Below are 21,981 nucleotides of genomic sequence, written 5' to 3'. Positions count from 1 at the left end.
ACAGTAAAGTTATTTTTGTCTATTTTGTCCTATTTTGTACTTCTTAAAATGCAGGCCAACGTAATTACTTTAATAATATCTCCCTTTATAAGCCAGCTTTGCCCTGGCAAGTGTTAGTTTGATGGAATGAAGTAACTCAAAATGCCTGATCTTAACTGAAGGACTGCATGTATTTTTGCGTATTTAATAAATACGCTGGCCAAAACCATTTGGCTACTTGATGGGCTACAGTAGAAAATATTACAACACCCCTAATGTATAATTACCATATAGGATCTTTTGCAGAACTGTAATGCATTTGTCCTAACAAAAATAAAATCCAGTCCTTTTCAGGGCTAAATGCTTTTTATGACCTGCTATTGTCTGAGTTGTTGTTTATGAACTGTGTCTCGCTTGATACAACAATGGCTGTATGTTTGAAATCTGTTCCCACAAATATTGTCTGGCACCTTCCTCACAACTCGCTCGACTTCACTGCATTCTCATCTTGTACTGTGGCATCATGGTGAGACCACAGGGCTTCCTGTCGCTTTCCACTAATTTGTTACAGCTCATGTCTAAATTCTTTGGTTGTGAGCTGCCAGGAATCGACTTTAAAAGACATAAATGAGTCAAAAGATAAGGATGCTTTGACATCGAATTACTTTTTCAAAGATGGTCTCCTCCTTTTAAGCCACATCAAAGCAGGTTCTCCTTTACAGAACTGTTGTCTTTTTTTTATTTTTGTATGATTCAATACAGTAATTGAATATGTTTTACCTTAATTGCAGTACTGGTAAACCATGTACTGGTACAGTAAGTTTTTCTGCTTGTTATTATGGATGTTGATACAGCCAAAAACTGTGAGTAAAAGATTCAGGTCAGGTTTTAAGGTTTACATTTAATGTGGTTAAGCTGGATTTCAAAAAGGATATGGTTCTCACCTGCACAAATTATCTTCAATCTTTTGATATTTTAGAACCACCTAAAAAAGAACACACCAATATTTTTTTTAAACCAGGAGTACTTATTTAAGGCAATATATTGTGTCTTAAACTGCAGAGAAATCTTTATCTTAATTAAAAGTGAAATGCATCATGTTAATTGATTGACGGCTATTCTTATGGTCAACTTAATGTGGCAGAATTCTAAAACTTGCCCATTACCACCAACATTTTACAGATTCTGGCTTACAATCATTTCTGTCTGTTTTCTGCATTTTACTAAATGTATTGAAAGGTGTGTACCAAATTTACCTTTTGATCCTCAGGGCATTGTTAGTGCAAAGTATTTTTTTTCTTTTGTTTTATAAATATTTCCATTGCTATTAAATATTAAATTTACCACATTTTCATGAAAGATGATGTGTCACCCGAATCAGCTTGTTAGGTAATTGTGCTCAGAACTTGGCATATGTTCCTGTTTTTGTTAGTCAGCAAATTGCATTGAAAATATCGCAAAAATGGTTATGCTATTTTCAATCCTTTTTCATTTGAAATTGCAAATCCGGTTATGGTATTATAGGTTCCTGTTTATTTATAGATATTTTAATTACACTAGTTCCTTTTAATCATCCAGTATCCCTTGCCCTCAGGCATTGAAAGACCTAAAACAAATTAAACCAATAATGACAATTAATACAACAGGTAGAGAAGAACCTGATATTGCAGAAGGCATTGCTGTCTAAATACTTTCTAAATACAGTTTGAGATTAAACTGTCCTGTCCAGTTGCTCAATCTTATATGCACTGAAAAATTATATTTAAAAAAATCGAATGCAGATAAAGCTAATTATCATTGTTTTGTATTTTCAGGAAAAAGATGAAAATCAAGTAAGATGATTGTAGAATTGCAGAAGCCGAAGTCAGATGTGCGACGCTAGGGAAATGAAGCACTTTTAGACTACATTATGAATGACAAATGTTCACACTTCAATGAAAGACATTTGTACAAGCCTGCATTGACTAACAGTTGTGCAATAAAATGTATAGTAAATTGCAAGAGATGAACGCTGGTCATTTTTTAAACAAGTGTAACGTATATTGTTGGTAAGTAAGCATGCAAGTGATTTACTGTTTAAATGTTTCATCTGTGTATGATGTACACGCTGCTTGTCTACTAGCTTAGCAGTGGGATGTCTATGAAGAGGTATACCCTACCAATAAAAACAACCTCATTTTATACCAATAATATTTACAAAGGGACTATTGACTTATACATGATAAGTGATAACTTTTATGATGAATTTACTTTGGATCCGTTTTGGTATTCTTAATTATAACCTATTTATTGCCTTGCCTTTTGCTCTGTAAAATCAGAGAAAAAAAAAAGGTGAAAGGGATGAATAACCTGTCCCCTTTTAAACCTCTCCCTGCTGTTAATCAGTAGTTCTATATACAGCAGGACCTTGGCATTGGTGGTCACATGCTAAAGCCTGGCATCCCAGAGCTGAGATCAGTACTGTCAGCCTTTAATGCTGGATCAAGATACTCGTACCATTAGGGATACTTACTCATTTTACCCAAACTGCTTTCATATGTTTAATAAGATCAGCTGTAATTTGTTCCACTAAAATACACAAGGAGTGAATTATCTCATGAGATTAAACAAAATGTCATTCTCTCTTAACCACTGCAAACCTAAGGATACAGCAAGTTTAAGCATTTTTATTTATATTGAAATGTTTTTAAACTGGCCACTTCTTCAGCTAATTGTGATTAAGGTAGCCTATTGCAGATTAAACATATACATGGTAATATTACTTTGAGGAAACCATTTAAAATAAAAATAGCAATAATACAAATTAGAATAAAAAAAAAAGTAGAATACTACGACTACTACTAATAATAATAATAATAATAATAATAATAATAATAATAGAATCATAGCAATAATAATAATAATAATAATAATAATAATAATAATAATAATAATAATAATAATAATAATTCCAACCTTCACTCCATAAAAATGAGAAACAAATCTGGAAATTAACACAACAGGCTTTTCATTAAAAAAAAACAACATTTTTTTGGAACTACAGCAACTTTGTTTTTTTTTTATTCTTACATTTTGAAAATACAGGAAGGTAACTTTTCAAGTCAAGGAATTCTAGGCTTCCAGCAGTATGTTTAATAGAAGAGATGCTTATTATTATAAACTGTAAATTAGTCCTATTGATAGGTGGGCGGAACCCTCAACTTTAATGTGCACCGAAGCACTTACCAGACTATGAGATTAAAATAAAAAAACTGTACCAGATGTACTGTATCTTTCAATAATGGATCAGCGGTGAATATACTGCAGTAACTTTATTCAGGTGTGTGGAGTGTTGCAAAAGAACCCATGCCTTGATCCTTTTTTTTCTTCTTTTGGCAACAGAACCTATTGGAAATTCCACTACTTAAAAAGAACACTAAACAAGGTGAAATAAAGTTTACCTTTCTTCATTCCAGCAGTCTATCAATATAAGTGTTCTGAATGGGCACCGCTCGCTGTGCTCAACACATTTTTGAAATGCTTGTGATGTAAGGCTGGATGTTAGCAGCTGCTGATGGAAGTGAAATGCATGCCCCGGACTAAAAACAAAAAACATGTCCTAGCACAGCACTCTCGCTAACCCAAACCCTGCTAGTTTGAACTGATCTCCAATCTGAGCCACGCTTTCAGAATGAAATCAGTGCTAACCGCAGCAGCAGAATTCTAACAGCAATACCATAATTCAGTATCAGCTGTCTCTGTTTGTATTCAAAAGGTCATAGTTGATTATTGGAGAAATTAAGTTTCTTTTCAGACAGGTGTGTTTTTTTAATACGGCGCAATTTACAAATCACTGAGGTTTGAATTAGGATATATTCTAACAAAATTGGGAGAAAAATAATTCTGCTACTTTTGCCACTCCTTGCCTTCATTTTTTTTAAGTATTTCACTGACGTATCCTACATATTATTATTATTATTATTATTATTATTTATTTCTTAGCAGACGCCCTTATCCAGGGCGACTTACAATCGTCACATTATACATTATTTCACATTATACAGATATCACATTATTTTTACATACAATTACCCATTTATACAGTTGGGTTTTTACTGGAGCAATCTAGGTAAAGTACCTTGCTCAAGGGTACAACAGCAGTGTCCCCCACTGGGGATTGAACCCACAACCCTCCGGTCAGGAGTCCAGAGCCCTAACCACTACTCCACACTGCTGCCGCCTTCAAACTACATCAATTAGCTAAGTATATAAAACAAGGATGCATCATACGTGGCACATGCCTATGCAAGCATCTTTAAGTATTAGACAGAATCTGTATCTTATTAATGGCATACCTGCCAGACTTGGTAAACGAGTGTCTGGAAAACGATACATTTAATAAAATGTATAAATGGTGTGTGTTGTCTTGCCAGCTCATCTGGGTCATTCATGTACATTTAGAAATAAAATGCCTTATCGCAAAGGTTTGCTCACATGGAGCCAAACTTAATATGAAAAATTCTCAGCTTCAGTACCTGCTGTTTAATATTCAGCAGCCATGGCTTAATACCCAATGATCTGTCTTAATGAACCTAACAGCGTCAAATCTAAATACTGTCACCCTTTAACTATGTCAGTCCCCCCAGGTGGGTCTATGTTAATGGTCTAAAGTGACAGATCTTATTTATACCATTATTTTACTTACACCATGTGTCCTGTAGTGGACTGGCTGCCAAGCCAGGTTGCCGTCTGATGCATCTAAGCCTGGCAATAAGGTCAGGGTGTCCACACTATCTGGCTACAATTGGCACCTATGTACACTGTGAGTGGCGCGAGAGGTCCACTCTCCAAGGTGTTTACAGATAAAATGTTGCTCTCTCTTAACTTGTCTGTCAGAAATATAAATGGTTCCAATAAGTGAAACAACCCGTACTGAACATGGCAAAATGACATCTTCCCCAGGTAATTTAATAAAAGAAAGAAATTCATTGATGAAAATCCTTCACCGTAATGTTATGAAAAATCATATTACAAATAATTCTTTTTCAGCGTTCAATGACGTTGTCTCGTACTGTCATTTTGATTAGTGACATCCGGTATAGATTCCCTGTAACGTTTGCAATAGCAGCATATTAAAAGGAAATACTACATAAATTACTTGTTGTGCTGGTGGAACGTCAGTAATTTTGATTCAAAATAACTTGTTTTTCCAATTCTATAAATTAAATGTCAATTTTTGTACACAGTAATTAAAAAAGGTGTTTTCTGACACTCCTGTTGAGCAGTTTTTTTTTCTGACACCCCCCCCCCTCCTCCCTCCATCTCTAAACCAAACAGTACACAGGAGCAGCTGAGTGAACTTCAAAGTGGCCAGAGGGGGTACCCTTGCGTTCCTGGCACTTGTCATTGTCTCACAGGCTGGCTACTCCCTTTTAACTGTAATTACTTCCAACTGCTTCCAAAACGCTTTGAAGGGAGAGAAAAGAGACGGAGAATGGAGAGGGTAAGCATGCAGCAAACACCTGCAGCAAACTGGAAAGCACACAGGTGGGGGTGGGGCTGGAGCACACTGCTGGAGCTGAAGGTTTTGCACTCATGTGGACTGGACTGTCCTTTAAAATAAAAAAATTAATAAAATTTTTTAAAAAAAAATTGACTCATTTAACGCCCGCAAAGGACGGCTGCTCTAGCTCAAAACATTTTGTGTTGTTCATGTTTGTTTCCAATCATTTCACATTTCACTCTGCATTGACAAAGAATTATGCTGTGCGATTTAAATTTTAGTCTAAGCAGCATTCTCAAATTTTATGTTACAGTCTTTCCCCACCTGCCACATCAAAAGGTCTCATGACCTCAACTGTCATTTGAATTTAATGCTGGGATTCTAAAATGCCACATGTTTTCTGTCAGCTATTGAATAAGTTGGGATAACCGCTTCTCCGTTCTCACTTTAAAAACAGGATTTATTATAAATAATAACAGATGGCTTCTCTTGCCATTATAATGCCACTGCGGTGTATCTAAAACCCTTAGCTTTCCATTATTATCTACTAATGTTCTCCAATCCTTCCATTACCCTGTCTATATCATATGCTCCTGTCAGATTTATTAGAATTAACATCTTCCTTAAACCAGAATGCCTGGGTGATACTTTTAAGATTGTAGATTTTATACCTTTTTAATGAACCTTTAAGACATTTTTATTTCTAAAAAGGAAGAGAAGTCGAGATACGTTTTTGATTAAATAAAAGTCCCAGCATTTATTAATGAATAAATGCAGTACTATAGAAAGCAGTAATGAAAATCTGCTTTATATGTAGAAAGCTGAATAAATCATCTGTGGTCTGATTTACAAAAGAAATGTCACTGGCCTTGTAAACTACTTGTTTACACACATGTTTTAAGATAATGCTGTCGATTTCGTGTGGTAAATTAATTTACAAGCCTCTGAACTTTATTGCACAAATCATTACCGGCTGAGTTAAAGGGACTTGCGTATATCCCTGCCTGCCACCCTGTGATGCACTTGTGCATTTTTTCCATCAGTTAGAATGCATTGATGTATTTTATGACCTTTGCCCCCCCCCCCCCCCCAGCGTAAGCAGTGAAAGAGTTCAACCCCCCCCCCCCCCCAACAGAAAGTTTCAAAGATCTGGATTCAGAAGACAGTGGTCACTGAAGTGATATGCCTGAGAAACAGCCTGTGTTGGGGGCATTAAATAAATGAGATTACAGCGTCCGATTCAGAAGACTGATATTCAAGAAGAAAGGCACGCCCCACCCTCGTCAGAAAGCTCGCTGATATTCAATATTGCGCAGTCCATGAAAGGCTGCCACACCTGAGCCTCCAAGTTGGGGTTGCCTTCATGCCAGCAGGTGTAATTAATAGATGCTTGGGTATGTTCTGAAGGCTGTTACGGTGAAGGGTCCCAACAACGTCGGTTTGTTCAGCAGTGACTGTCAAGATTGGTATCACATTGAAAGTCGTACGAAGTGATCCGTTTGATCAGCCTACGCGGCACCAGGAAAAGCCACCAGCTATCAGCGCTTATTTCAGGATTACCTCTGAGAGAAAGAGGTTTGGTGTAAAAATGCACTAATAAGATCCAAGGTGTGGCTTGTCACGTTGGGGTCCAAGTTGATAAATTCAACCCCTGAGTCGATTAGACAAATGTTTCAGCTTGTGTCTTGACATTTGAAGTTAAGGATGAATCACCATGGCAGGACTGCTCTTCAGAGCCCTGTTAGCAACCTTTACAAAAGTGATTTTGTTTTTCTTGATATCTAATCTATCTATAATATGATTTACTGCAGACTGAACCCTTAGTACTGCAAGTTCTCACACTACTTAAGGACAGTGGGGATACCCAAACCCAAATCAACAGCAGACCTGAGCATCAGAACATTACACGAACACCCAGAAAGTAACCCCAAAACACATGAAATACACTCAATTTACACACCCAATAGAAAAACAAACCATGTTTATTACGTCAACAACAAAACAGGTCCATCTACCTTTAAATACTTTTACTCCAACATGGCGGGTGTTCTTTTCAAAAGATGAAAACAAAACACCTTTTAAAGTCACAGAAGGAAATACCCAATGTGCTTATTTTTTGTTTTGTTACTTTAACAAGTGGTAAAGACGGTCTATCCTTTACAGGGCAACTTAAATCACAAATGCCTCTACTGTATTAGGGTTTGAAAATCCATAGTATTGTTATTAAATATTCAAACAGAAAAAAATAAAATCAGGCAATGTTTGCTTCAGGCCCTTACTCCAGTACATACAACAATGAAGAGACGTTGCTTGCAAGATGTTGAGGGACACAAACTCCACTGTGCAGCTGGAGGATAGAACAATGGTGCCCTCTAGTGGGTGAAGGACGCTAAAAGTCTAAAAGCTGTGGAATAAAATCAGAAGAGACAGATGTCAAGTGGAATTAAGCACAGGGAGCAGGCTGCAGCATTTCATTTTAAAAAACAACCACGGAAAGGCAGCATTTTAAAAGTTGCCGTTACTGTTGAAAACACACTTCTGTGTCTAACCAAATCCTTTTTTGTACATTTAATCTTTAGGTCTTCAAATTTGAATCTTTAGAATACCTGGTCCCCTAGTTAATGAAAGTCACAATTTAAATAAAAACGTGAATTAATTCAGTCTTTATCACATACCAGCTGTGGCAGGATCTTTTCGAAGTGCTCTACTTGGACGCAGTCACAGTCTTCGGTATGAGCCTGCTTCGATGCTCGGATCGCGGCTTCTGAGATGCACAAGAGTTTAAAATAACATAACAGCCAAACAGGACTGGAGCAGCGTTCACAGCTGCAGCTGCTAAGTGTGTGATGCTAGACAATCAAAACCTTTGGAAAATGTTTGAAAGCGAGGGATTGTTTAGCATTGCTGTCTATATTACTAATGTTTTGCCCTGTAACAAAACAGTTTATCATCTTAAAGATTATTTAATAAGTAACAAACATGCTTAAAATGTTATCAAATATAAAAAAACCTGCTCACCTTTAACAAATATCTTCAACATTTCAGCCATAAGGACAATCGCGTCACTGCTCACTGCAAACCCAATAAGAGTTGTTACTCTCTCTAGTGATTTTTTTTAGTTTTGTTTTCACTTACATTACATAAAGTTATAGTCACCATATTGTTATTATTTTGCAAAACAACTTTATTGTATCACAAATGCATCATAACACAATTGACATGACAGCAGACATCGTAAACAGATCGCTTTACATTTCACCAATATCGATTCTTCAGAACAAACTGCCCTCTTTACAGTCAACTCGCCGTTTAATTTGGGAAATTCTTTCGGATTTATAACAAATTAATTGCTCCGTGAACCCACACAGTTAATGGATTCACAAGTTCATACACAACAGCCTCTCATTAACATAACACCCCCTATCCCCATATTCTTACAATCTGTCATGACCAACTATGACAATTAAAAATAATAATTATTATATATACACTGCTGTGCAAAAGTCTTAGACATGTTGCATTGTTCTACTCTCATGCATTATGAGCATCAACAATTTACTCAAAGCCTCCACTAGTGTTTTCTACTATTATAACAACCTTGACTTGCATAAAGAAGGAAAAACATTGAGTGGAATAGCTCGCATCACTCGATTTTCAAGGTGTGGTTTCCGAAGCATAATCAACAAGCACAGAGAGACTCAACTGTAATTCACATACCCAGGACGAAGATGATGTCTAACAAGGATGAGCAATACTTAATAATAATATCCTTGAGGAATAGAAAGACGACAAGTGTTGAATTGACAACAGAACTGGCAGAAGGCACAGGTGTTGTTGTCCATCAAATCAACAGTTCAAAGGTCACTCTTGAAAACAGGACTTAAAGGATGTGTTGCAGTAAGAATACCTCTGTTAAGAAAGGGGAACAAGGCTAAAAGGCTAAAATATGCACAAGAACACAGAAATTGGACTGTGGAACAATGGTCAAAGGTGCTTTGGACTGTTGAAGTATGGACAACGACATCTGTGCCTTCGCCAGTTCTGTTGTCAATTCAACACTTGTCTTCTTTCTATTCCTTAAGGATATTATCTTCAAGTATTGCTCATCCTTGTTAGACAGCTTTTTGGGTCTTCCACTCCTGGGTTTGTCAATTACAGATGATGTTTCTCTGTACTTGCTGATTATGCTTCAGATACCACACCTTGAGAATCGAGTGATGCAAGCTATTTCACTCAATGTTTTTTCCTTCTTTATGCAAGTCAAGGTTGTTGTAATAGTAGAAAACACTAGTGGAGACTTTGAGTAAATTGTTGATGCTGATAATGCATCAGAGTAGAAAAATGCAACATGTCTAAGACTTTTACACAGCAGTGTATATGTATATGCACACACACAGTGTATATACACACACTCTTTGAAGCTAATTAACTACATAATCACCCTCAGCATACCGAGTCTACACATGTTGTGCGTTGTTCTCCGTCCTTTGCTGACAAAAAATAAGGGGTGCCAAAAATCAGATGGATTTTATACTCAAGTTTACCTTTTGTTTTGTCATCCTTGAAGTACAGCGACAGCAGTTTGAAGACAGTCTCCTAAAAGTACAAATCGATTCAAGGGGCTGTTATTAAGTTTACAACTATACTTCAAACTCCAACAATCTACACATAAAAACAATTACTCATATGTTAAAATTACTGTACGTACAAACATGCAGTTTACATCTAACTGAACTAAGGGAAAATAGTTTTGTCATAGCACGTTTTTAACGTTCCTTGTTTTGAATATACGATAACTTCTGCTGCTAAAATTGTCTTTCATGTAAACAGAATTTAAAGCGGGATTACGTATTTATATATTTTACCTTTTTAAAAGCGGCGCCCGACTCCCTAGCCTCCATTCTCAACAACTGTGTTTATGAGTTTCCTGATTCTGGGTTCAACAAACCAATCAGCGCATACGGTATCCCCGCTCACACAGGCGATTGGATCGTTGAAACTGTTGGTTTCTGGGATTTGTAGTCCAAATTAAAAAGACACCTTTGATCGGTTTGTAGTTTTATCCAAGCTTACAGTTTGCATTCAAATATTTTCAGTAAACGCCCTTTGCGTGAAGGGATCAAAGACAAACTTCATATTAAGGGCATTAAAAAACAGAAAACAATTGTAAATCCATCTCTCTCTTTAAATGATTTCAGGTGCATGGAACGTTCTTTGATAACGGCAATAAAGTTTAATAGTATGGTACTTCATTAAGTTTACAATGGGTGCGTTAAGTAAGTGAGCGGCTCAGAGCGGCTCAGTAAAAGAATCAACTTAACGTCAACTTAACTTAACACCTGCAGGAAACAAGTGGAGATCACAGGCAGGATTGACAAATACGTTTGTCAAGAACGATGAACTGGTTTCGACTTATGAAGTTATGTATTAATTGGCTAAATAAGATAGTAAAAATTGTTGTTTTCGAATTTGTATAATTTCATTTCATTTTTTTAAAATGTAGAGCTGTTTTATAGTTATTAATGTATTATTATTATTAGGCTTGTAGTATTAATATTATTCATTATTAACGTCGGTATTAAACACAGCCAGATATGAGGTTCAGTCCAAACAGAGCGCCGAACTCAGCGAGGTCCAGCAGGGGACAGTAACTTCACACGGGGCCATTTCATCAACCATCACCTCAGAAACACAAACAAGCAAATCATTATTATTCGCCGTTTTTGAAAGTCGCTCAGTGCTCTCGGCTGGAGCAGAAAGTTCATTTAAATCCGCTCAGTGTGCTTTCTGAGCGGCTCACTTACTTAACGTGCCCAATGTGTTTCTCATGCATATACTTCCCCATTGTCATTCAGGGTGAAACTATTGATAATATTTTACAGGTAAATAAAGAACAGTCCTGTTTTGTGAACGATATTATTTTCAAAGCACATACCACTCCTTAGTAGGCTGCTTGTATATCACTATTATGATTTGTAAGCAGTTATTTTATAACACCATCAATGATTTGACATGATTTTAAATTCCAATGAGTCAATGTCCTGTTAGTACTGTGGGTGTGACTCACCGCCTGGGCGGGTGTTTACGTGGCAATAGTCACCACTTTAGTTTCATTTCTCAGTTTAGGTTAGACTAGGGAGCCATTTTAAAAGGTAAGAGAACAATATTACAATATGAAATATTTACTATAGACTGTTAGTATTCTACTTAGACTGGATTGTATCGAAATGTATCGTTTAATAATGCATGTGGGCTGGGGGATGCTATTGGTTTGAGATGATTTACTAAATAACAACACTGCTCAACTGCGACTAGAGAATACGCCGCCATTTTGTGTACATTTGAGAAATATAACGCAGTAAGAAATGAGGCAGTGTTATATATTCTCGATTTCTTTAACGCAGTTAGCGATGGCTTACATTATTTTTTAAAAAACTCTTCGCACTGTAACATTACCATTAGGCCTAAATCATTTACTTTCTCTAAATACTAAGAACATTATGTTCTATAACACGTTTTTACAATATTAAACTTATTTATTGTACTAACAAATGGTAATATATATATATATATATATATATATATATATATATATATATATATATAATTATATAGATAGATAGATAGATATTAGGGCTGTCAAGCGATTTAAATTAATCGTGATTAATCGTGCGATTTAAAAAAATTACTTGGTTAATCTCGGTTTTAATCGCATATTAAAAATTGATACAATTACTACATCCATCTAATTTAAATTTGTTTTATTACTGATGCTATTATTATCCTTAACTGTAAATAAAATCGTTTAAAATGTATTTATGTATGTAGGCCTATTTATTGAACCAGGAAATGTACCCATGAGACCGTGACCATTATTTCCCCTAGTAAACTTTGTAGAAATTACAAATACAACCAACACAATAAAACTTGCGGTTCAATCTTGATCAGAAAACAGAATAGGATATATATTTTTAAATGTGATTGTGGACTGAAATAAATTCGTTTTAAATAAAATTATAAATATGTAGCTACAGTAAGCACTTCTAGGAAATTAACTGTTAATTGTGAATAGAACATACAAAAAAATCATATCCAAAAACTGCAAACTAACAAGAAAATTGGTAGGCTTTATCTACAACAAGAAACAAAAAAAAAAACTACACAGCCTACTCTAGTGAGTCTAGTGGCTGTCAATCAAACGTAGCTTGCACATAATTAGTTGTGTGAGAGTAAGATCCCACCCAAACAGCATCACAATTACTACTTTGATTGATTAAAGCCTGTGACATTTTTAAAAATGGCCTATATAAATATATATACCCTATATATATATATATAAATGATAGACCTAAACCAATGCACTGTTTGAAAGCAACAAATGTGTATCATAATTGGAGGCTGTGTGGTCCAGTGGTTAAAGAAAAGGGCTTGTAACCAGGAGGTCCCCGGTTCAAATCCCAGCACATTACGTTTTACAGTTTAAGGCCAGGTTACACCACACATGGTCGCCTTAATGGCAGTCTGTAGCCCAGGAGTCTTCCCATGTGCAGAAAAAAATAAAGGGATATTTATTTGCATGATTAAACTTTATTCATAAATACTGTACACAATGTCATTGTGAAAATGATAATACAACAATTGTTTGCATTTTGGATGGCTGCTTTTGATTGACAGATTACCTACTATTTTCTTACCAATGAGGAGGATAGCTCTTGGAAATACAGGCCAGTGATTGGCACCCAAAACCAGTGTCTGCTCTTTGACTTTCCTAAGAACGCACAAACATAGTCAGAGACGGAACTAGAGTATTCAGTCTTAACTGGTAACTGGAATTTGCTTTTCGTGAGGTTAATGGAAAAGCAGTGCGTATGTCGTGGTAGAAGACTATTGCTGTGTTAAAGAAGACTTACAACGTCATTATGAAACCTGTCACCTCGACTTTGGTGAGTTATACCCAATTGGAAGTGAGCTGAGAAAAGACAAGGTGTGTAAACTTGTTGCAAGTTTTCATGGACAGCAAAACGTGCGTCTTGCTCATGTAAAAGACAGTGATAATGTTACCAAAGCTTCATTTAGAATTGCAACGCAACTAGCTAAAGGTAAAAAAAAAAAAAACTTTTAGGGATGGATAACTAATGAAGCCGTGTTTCCTAGATTCCATCGAGTCACTGTTTGCAGATTTTAAAAATAAGGATGACATTGTTAAACAGATCTCCAAGTTACAAGTGTCAGACTCAACAGTTACAAGACATGCGGAAACTATATCTGAAGACTTGTTTACTCAGCTGTGCCGTGCTCTTGGGAGAGGATATTTACAAGCAACTGATGACATTTATTGAAGTAAAAGGTAAAAATAGTGACTTGAAGAAGCTTGAGATTCCACATTTCTTTTCATCACTGCATAATACACCAGGAAAACCTGTCCTGCAAGTTAAGGAAAGGATCTCTGAAAAACACAATGGAGGGTGTGGTTGAAGTAGTGAACTTTATGGGTACACACAGTTCACATGTTTAGCTCATTTCATGCATCTGCTTCCTGCCATCAGAGATTTTTTGGAAGGGAACAGCTGATTTGATCTAATCTAATCACCCATCATATGAGTACACTTCACCTCAAGTTACAAGGAAAGGGCAAAATCCTACCTGCTTAACGATGCATTCAAAGCAAAACTGGCAATTTTTTTTTTTTTTTAATCAGCTTCTTGAGAATTCACACATTTCTCAACTTTGCAATTAGGTGACAACTTTGAGTGACCCAGCATCATCTCCCCAATTTAGAATGTCCAGTTATTTTTTCCCCTCACCGCAGCAATCAGCCACACAGCTCAAGAGAAGTGAAGGATGTTAGCGAGCTACCGGCCTCTGGAGAACAAAGGCCCGCCCTGCAGACGTCCGCCTGAGCTCACCAAGCATCTGGCCTAACCTGCGGGACTGCCAGAGCCAATGCGACACTTCCTCCAGAATCCCAAAAGAAGGCCGGTGACTGCACAGCCAGAATTTGAAACTGCGCTCCCCTGGCTGTGTGACACACCCTGCACACCACCCTGCCATGCTTTTACTAGGTGAGCCACTTGGGGGACCCCTGGCTTCTCGATTTTCTCACATGAAACCACTGGTGGCAGTACTTTCACACTTGTCGAGAATACAAAACACAGCAGAAAGTTTGGGGTAACTTAGCTTTTGAAAGTTAAACACCAAGATGTAACCACAGAGAAGTTCTGGCTGTCCTGTGTACCAAGTGACACATATCCTGGACTTGTAAAATCCAATAAACAACGGAAAAAGACTGGAAATGGTTACTCACTTCACGTTGATTTGACCCCTTTCCTGGTGAAAATAAATAAATTAAAAAAAAAAAAACATTTCTAAGTGCATTTGGACAATGTCCCTTCTTCCTGGCTTGTATCTTGCATTGACTTTAATACTTTAAACCCACCCCAGCTACTGAGTGACAGTAGATTCCTACATTTCTATTGGAGGATTGTAGACGTTTACGAGAATTAAAACAAGATTATAATTAGAAACGGTAGTGTTCTTGTTCGCTGGATTTAAATCTATATTCCAGTTCCATAGGGAGGATTTACAGGATCATGGGATTTAAAACAGAATTGCAAATTGTGGCGAAATGTGAAAGAATGCCTAAACACACAATTCCCCCCGATGTATATGCCCGTGATCATAAGCATTCCGTTGTGGAAGACAGCAGAGGAAAGGAGGTGTGCAAGTACTGTCGTGTTACTGTACATATTTGTGAGAAAACACCCAAGAATTTGGGAAACTAACTGGAAACAATCATTTCATACAATATATAAAAAGCAAAAGCCCAGAAAAAACATGATTTCAAGGTACCTACATTAAACAAAAAAAAAAAACACTGAAAAACAGAAGCCCTAATTCTAATGTACTTGCTTTATAATGTGTCTTCGGTTACACCTGGAAGCACTGTTCAAACTCTGCTTCCTGTTTGTTTATGATTTGTTATAGTCAGGAGCGAGACAAACGGTGTAAGACTGGCAAGCAGGTTCTCAAGCCAGTTCAGGAAGGTAGGCAGCAGAACATTCCATTAATGTCTCATATTTCCTGCACAACTGTGATCCTTTGAAGGTTATTCAGCTTCAACGTGTGATTGTTTCTTTTAATTCATTTAGGTAGGGTTTCAAGAACATCCAACACAAAATTACCCCAGAAATGCTTGATGAAAAATGCACAATGACTTGGTAAGTTTTTTGTTTGTTTGTTTTGTTAACCCTGTACTGTTAACAGGACTGGATAAATCCGGTCACAACAACCCGGGGTCTCTGGGAGACCGGGACTTCAGAAGCAACATTAGTAGGTCAGTTTAGGGGATGTTGATCCCAAAAAGTATAGAGAGGGTTGCCATAGAGTAGTAGGTTCCTGGAGCAGGATGTTCCATTTAGTGGGACTAGTGCTCGCCATTTTATTTTTAGCTTTGTTTTCTTTTCCTTGTTAAATGTGATACTAGGGCTACCATTGATATTAAATCTGTGCAGCGTGTCAACACCAGTGCTCTGTCTGCCTCATTATTATTCAGTGACGACCCACCCTGTTACAGAAAGAAATAAACCCCCCAATTAAAAAGATAATTATGTTTTTATAATTTAAGACAGGGGCTTGCAGCTTGGATACTTCTATAACTAAAGACCTCCATCAAGCCCTATGCTAGGTGAAAGGCATGCACAATTTTCATTTTTTCACGCCTTGGCGTGAGGAGACTCATAACGTGTGCATTGGCAGACAAACTCCTTGCAGTTTGACCTGTCCAGTCTCACACTGTATGTAGAAGTCTCCTGTGGCCAAGGACATGAAAACTGCAAGTGGGCATGCATTTTCATGTAGCTTATGATTTGAACTCCTGCCAACATCAATAATGATGTAAGAGGGTTAAATCAGGGTGCCAGAAATAAGCCTCTTGACTGGATTATGTCTTCAAACCAGCTGTAGGGTAAGTTGCTATGAGGAGGTCAAAGACTGCCATTGACAAGTGAAACTGTCTTCTTAGATGTAGAGAATGCCCTGTTACCATACATTAGATGCATGGCCAATTTCAGGAAAGTCAAAGTGTAGAATTCTGTGTTATTGTAATTCACAAAGGACTTTTATAATACAGTATAATATTTAAAAAACAAAGTGTCCTGTACCATACCAAGCATCACTGTTTTAACAATGATCTAAACCTAATGACTATGGTCGAAGCAGAGTAAATGGATCATTATCATATAGCCACTGCAAACAAACCTACTGCATGATTGGCAGGATTCACAACATTTTAATTTAGAATCGGTTAGCTGTAAAGATCACCAGACATGTGGCACGTTCTAATATTTGAGTTGTTTTTTTGGAATTCCAGCAGGAACTTAGAGCAGGACTCATGGAAGCTGATCCAGGATTTCTTAAGCGTTGGTAAAGGTATGTGTAATTGGTCAAATTAATGCAGTGAACCCAACTGAAATCTTACGTAATATTTTTTTTATTGTGATACAAACAATTTTTTTTATTTCTGTACAAAACATTACAAATATGTGACTGTTGTTTTCTGGTTAATTCATACCATACTGAAGAACCATCAATTGAAAATATTGGTTTTTGGTCACTAAAACACTTTAATACAGTTATTGTACTATATCTTTGGTCTTGATCCTTGAAGGTTGACACCCACCATTTATTTGTGTCTCTGTTTTTTGTTTCAACAGAGTCACCCGAATACCTTAACCATGTGTCCAAACAAGTAGACAAATACAGACACCAGACGGTGCCTCTGAAGAAGCCAACAGAGTATCCATTGAGAATTGGGGGGCTAAATGACACAATCTATGAAGAAATGGAGGAAGAGCTTGAAGCATGGGAAAACTTCTACATGCCTGACACAGTGGAGATGAAAGTTATCGGTGCCATTGATACCTTCCCGAGTCTGGCGGTGGGGCTGCAGCTTATCATTCTAGCAGGCAAAGATGGCAACATCTATGCTTATGAAAATGAGGTGTTGCACCAAGTGGCTGACTGCTTGCAGGACCTCTTCGAAAATGGACTTGCCTTTCCTGGAACCAAAATCTACAACTATGGGGAATGTTTTGACCCAATGGTAAGATTATAAAACTAGTCAGAAAGTCAAAGACGTAATGACCAGGGTGCTGTGAACACACAATGTCCGTGGCTTTCCCCACTGGCAGGAGGATATTAAAATAAAAGCAACATTTGAGATGTGGGTGTGGTAATTACATTTTGAGACCTTCACTTCATTAGTCTGATGGCATGTTGTATATACAGAAGTTCCTAAACTTTGGTCTGGGGACCCAGTTGAAACATGTCAAGTATAAAACTGATTGCAAGTCATTCGTACAATGATGATAAACACCAGTGACTGAAGCATGATCCAGTTATTTCTTCAAAGAATAAAACAAATCTTAAAATAGACAAGAATAAATAAAGTTGCAATTACATTTTAGCATATATCTAGAAAACCGCTTCTCCAGTTCTGATGAAACTAGAAAAGGACATTATTAACATTCAAGTAATTCTGAGTTTCACAAGTTAGGGTTGTATAGAATGGGGCTGTTTTCCTGTCTGTATCATTGTTCATATATGAAACTATGATTTTACATATGTCTAGAGAAGAGCTTTTTCAGCTGTGATGAAACATGGCCTGGATAATGTACATAAACTGTTGACCGTTATATGAAGGTGATGTGTCTGTATACCAAACTTTTTTACATGTGTTAGTGGTAACTCATTTTGAATGGCAGGGATGAATGTCACTGACGTGCTTGTTCTGTGTTTTGTTTTGTTTTTTTAAAGACGGATGATGAATACAGTGAATTAATGCAGAGTGAAGAAGTAAAGAGAATGGAAGATGAGTCCAGGGAATTCATCCAAAGCAATGAAGATGAATTTCTGAGGATTCTGGCCCGTATTGAAGAAAAAGAGAATGCAGAAAAGGTTGTGTCCAACAGAGTTGTACCTTGTAACGACCACAGCAAGTGTGCTCATGAACTGACCATCAATTATTTCAGTGATCACGATTTTAGCACAGTTTTATCTGTTTTGACCAACGTCATCCAGGAACTAAGGTTAAATGATGAAGAGGTGACCAATTTATTAAATCAAAAAAAGCCAGTTAGAGATATGAGCAGAGCAGAGCGGTGACAAAATTCAACTCACCGCTCATAATGTCCTTCACTCTGCTCCGTTCTTTACTCCATTTCCCTCCACTGCTTGCGAAGCAGTTTCCAGCCCCCCGCTCCAGACAAAATAGGTACGCTCGGCTCCGCTCACGTGGTATTAAAAAAAATAAATAAACTAGCCATTTTTCCCCCACTGTGTTGCCGATTGCAGATGAAAAGATGTAATGTACATTCAGAAAGGAATACTATGTAATCTTCCTTATTATAATCCAATAGCTTGACCCAAGTAAAAACAAATTGCCAGCTATGATGAGCAAAGAAGCCTACATGAAGTGCTCAGAGAAGTTATCTAATTCAATTTGAAGACGCTTTCTTGTTATTATTGATTGATACTGAAAAATGCGTAAATTGAAGTAAAAGTTAGGAAATATCATCTTGCAATTAACAGGTTTTTAACAGGTTCCTACGATGTCATGTATGGTGTACTCGCCTATTTCAAACATTGCATATGATGTCACCTTTTTTTTTTGTGTAAACTTTTGTGCAAACTCCATGGCCGAACATGTATTTCTTCTCAGTGCTGTGAAAGAGTGGGCCAAAAAAGTCAGCTCCAGCAACTACCCCGCTCTGCTCCGCTCACACAGTAATGGTTATGTTAGAAGAATCCTGTGCCGTTCCAGAGCGCTTATATGTCCCTTATAAACCCTGCTCTTGATTACATCCTAATTTTACCCTTACAGTTTCTGTCTGTGGTCCTGAAAAGACCCACAAAAATACAACTACCAATGCAGAATGTCTGTTTTTGAAGAGGGTCCAGGTAAACCAAGATATTTCGTATCATCTGTAACTTGAAAGCAATAATCTGGATTCTAAGGTAAAATTTAAAAGATTGTCAGCAGTTTTATGTGCTGCTACTTCTAAAGACATACAAATGTGAAGTTGACATGCAGCCTTACAGGAGTGAGAACTAGAAGTCAGGATTTGGAAATGTGTCGAGACAAATCATGGTCATGCTAAAATGGGCTGGGCCGGGCCAAAATCTGAAGATTTGGTAAGTCCTGCACTACCCTATTCAAAACCAAGGCATTAAATTAAATGTTCCTAATACATTAGCATTATAAAGGTGACGCTGGTCCCCATGTTGATGGGTGTAAGAACTTTTTATATCTTGTTTTTTTTTTACTTTGGGGACCCCCTATGTTTTGAAGCACCACTTGCTCTGCAGAGCTGTAACTAGGGGTGAGCGAGCAGGGCGCAAGTGGAGGGGCAGAAAAATGACTTCAGTGCATTGCCAGTCGAGTAATCATTTTGTTCTGCAGTTCTCATTGTTTTCACTTGTCAGCTGTCAGCACCCCCCTGGCATAGTGTGAAGATTGCATGCACCTCTGCACTAGAAAAGGGAATGTGTCACTTCCTTAGCAACGGTCTTCACGACGACGATCCTGGTTCTACACAAACCAACACCGTAGCGTCACCAGTTCGTTATTATTATGGCTTATCTGTGTCGTTCGCGTCCCCTGCTGTGTGCATTGGTTATTTATTTATTCGCTCCTGCAGCTTTCAGGACCAGCACTACTATAAACGTAATTAAATGTAAAGGCACGTTTCATTACATGTTTTAAGCACCATGTAATAAAGGTAAACCAAAAACATTACGTTAAGTTAGACAACAAGTAAGAAATTAATTTATAAGAAAATGCAAGTAGATAAACGGCCCTTAAAATTCACCATCCTGAACTACAAGATGTTAAATGTGGTACCAGTATTTATTTATTGGAATAGAATTCAGAACAAATGACCCCCCCCCCATTTGCTATTTTTAAAAGCACCATTATAAAACAAGTTTATTTGATAATTACATAGCTCTTACAATGCGTTAAAATATGTATGTATAAAGAAACACAAAATCTAGTTATTATTTTTAATTCCCTTATTTTTTTGTTTAAAATAGCATACAAACCTGCATGGCTCTTGCTTAATTCTAAATTGTTTTGGATCTTTTGGGAAACGGAAGAATTTTCTTTTTGCTAACTATATAGATGGAAATGCGAGTTTGTCTTTTTGAATATGCTTCAAGGCATTAAGTCATTGCATCCTCGTTTGTGTTATGATTTTCAATCCATGCTTTTTTTTGTTTTTGTTTACAGTACTTAATTAAAAGTTATATATATACTAGGACATTATAGAGATATTAAATGATTTTGTAAGGGTTAATGTGGCTGCTGAAATAATCACAGTAGTTTGTATTGTTTACAACGACATTGCTAAAATTCCACAAATGCGTGCACTTACTGATCAAGTTTCAAGATCAAGTGGGCGCAAATATGATTGATTGGCTCGTGTAATGCTTTATTTGCATATCTCCCTACAACCCATTTGTTTTTGAATTTATTGCTTTCACTCACCTTAACTCGAAAGCTACTTGTTTTTACTTACTCTCCTGAGCCTTTCTGAAGTCAAAGTACAGTTGCGCTGTACTGATGAGCCCCAAAAAGGGCGAAACATGTATGCAGCTACTGTACTTTGACTTTTAAAACGCTGTGAATGTAGAAGCCGTTAGGCAACTTTCACAAGATTTGATTGGCTCTTGTAATGCTTTATTTGCATATCTCCCTACAACCTATATATATATATATATATATATATATATATATAGTTATGCACTAGCACTTATCATGGAATATTGCAAGTTTTGTTAGATTTCATCTGCTAGGCAACATTTTTTGACCTAGTCTTAAATGTTTAACTGTCATTGGATCTGCACATTCACTTAGAGTAAATAAAGGAATTCAGAGACATAGAAAAACAAATGCTGCATTCACAGTAACATGTGTTTTCAGTGCCATGGGTTGAAGTGGAACACAGGAAAGCACCAGAAATGAATGCAGCACTGAGATGTCTTTAAGAAACAATCAGTATAGCTTTATATTTAACTTTCTCTAGCTCAAAAGGTAAAACTCTTTCTTCTACTGTGGTGTTTGAAGTTTAATAAAACATTGTACATTAATAGGGATACATAGTGTACAAATGTATATAATGTAGATCTATTTTTTGCTTGTTCTGTAAATAAAAAATGCAATTTTGAAAAATGCTAAACTAGTATTACTGATGCTTTCTGTATCCAAAACATAGCTAATTATTCACATAGTTTTCAGTTCACCAGTACTGTACCAAATCCTGTGTTCTGGAGCTTTCACCTATTTAATTATTATTATTATTTATTTCTTAGCAGACGCCCTTATCCAGGGCGACTTACAATTGTTACAAGATATCACATTATATATTATTTCACATTATACAGACATCACATTATTTTACATACAATTACCCATTTATACAGTTGTTGTTTTTTTTTACTGGAGCAATCTAGGTAAATTACCT

At 36.8% G+C, this 21,981-nt stretch overlaps 3 protein-coding genes across 8 annotated transcripts in view; 2 read left to right on the top strand and 1 right to left on the bottom strand.

Annotated features, from left to right (window-relative positions):
- Positions 1–5,229, top strand: part of LOC117424555 (tether containing UBX domain for GLUT4-like) — a 55,026-nt gene extending 49,797 nt beyond the window's left edge. For both annotated transcript variants that reach the window (XM_058992407.1, XM_034040995.3), the window contains one exon: positions 1,794–5,229. In XM_058992407.1, the coding sequence (XP_058848390.1) occupies positions 1,794–1,804 (11 nt within the window). In that variant the 3' untranslated portion in view covers positions 1,805–5,229. The remainder of the gene's footprint in view (positions 1–1,793) is intronic.
- Positions 5,230–7,425: 2,196 nt separating this feature from the next.
- Positions 7,426–10,475, bottom strand: cenpx (centromere protein X). The gene is made up of 5 exons (XM_034040122.2): positions 10,327–10,475; positions 10,006–10,057; positions 8,480–8,533; positions 8,137–8,225; positions 7,426–7,865 (listed from the first exon to the last, which is right to left on the bottom strand). The coding sequence occupies exons 1-5, from the start codon at positions 10,360–10,362 to the stop codon at positions 7,851–7,853; spliced, it is 246 nt and encodes an 81-aa protein (XP_033896013.2). The 5' UTR covers positions 10,363–10,475; the 3' UTR covers positions 7,426–7,850.
- Positions 10,476–11,509: 1,034 nt separating this feature from the next.
- LOC117424074 (uncharacterized) lies at positions 11,510–21,696 on the top strand. Of its 5 annotated transcripts, XM_034040112.3 has the most exons (7): positions 11,510–11,613; positions 14,271–14,523; positions 15,446–15,504; positions 15,610–15,678; positions 16,830–16,888; positions 17,173–17,561; positions 18,275–21,696. In XM_034040112.3, the coding sequence occupies exons 4-7, from the start codon at positions 15,650–15,652 to the stop codon at positions 18,620–18,622; spliced, it is 825 nt and encodes a 274-aa protein (XP_033896003.2). In that variant the 5' UTR covers positions 11,510–11,613; positions 14,271–14,523; positions 15,446–15,504; positions 15,610–15,649; the 3' UTR covers positions 18,623–21,696. The 5 variants fall into 5 exon arrangements, with proteins under 5 accessions (XP_033896003.2, XP_033896006.2, XP_033896005.2 ...); XM_034040114.3 differs by lacking the exon at positions 14,271–14,523 and having other exon boundaries at positions 11,521–11,613; XM_058992405.1 differs by lacking the exon at positions 11,510–11,613 and having other exon boundaries at positions 12,123–14,523.
- Positions 21,697–21,981: the final 285 nt, after the last annotated feature.

This window comes from Acipenser ruthenus, chromosome 19 (assembly GCF_902713425.1).
Source record: "Acipenser ruthenus chromosome 19, fAciRut3.2 maternal haplotype, whole genome shotgun sequence".
Lineage (NCBI taxonomy): Eukaryota > Metazoa > Chordata > Actinopteri > Acipenseriformes > Acipenseridae > Acipenser > Acipenser ruthenus.
The sequence above is the reverse complement of the archived record's forward strand: the minus strand, read 5'-3'. Positions and strand labels throughout refer to the sequence as shown.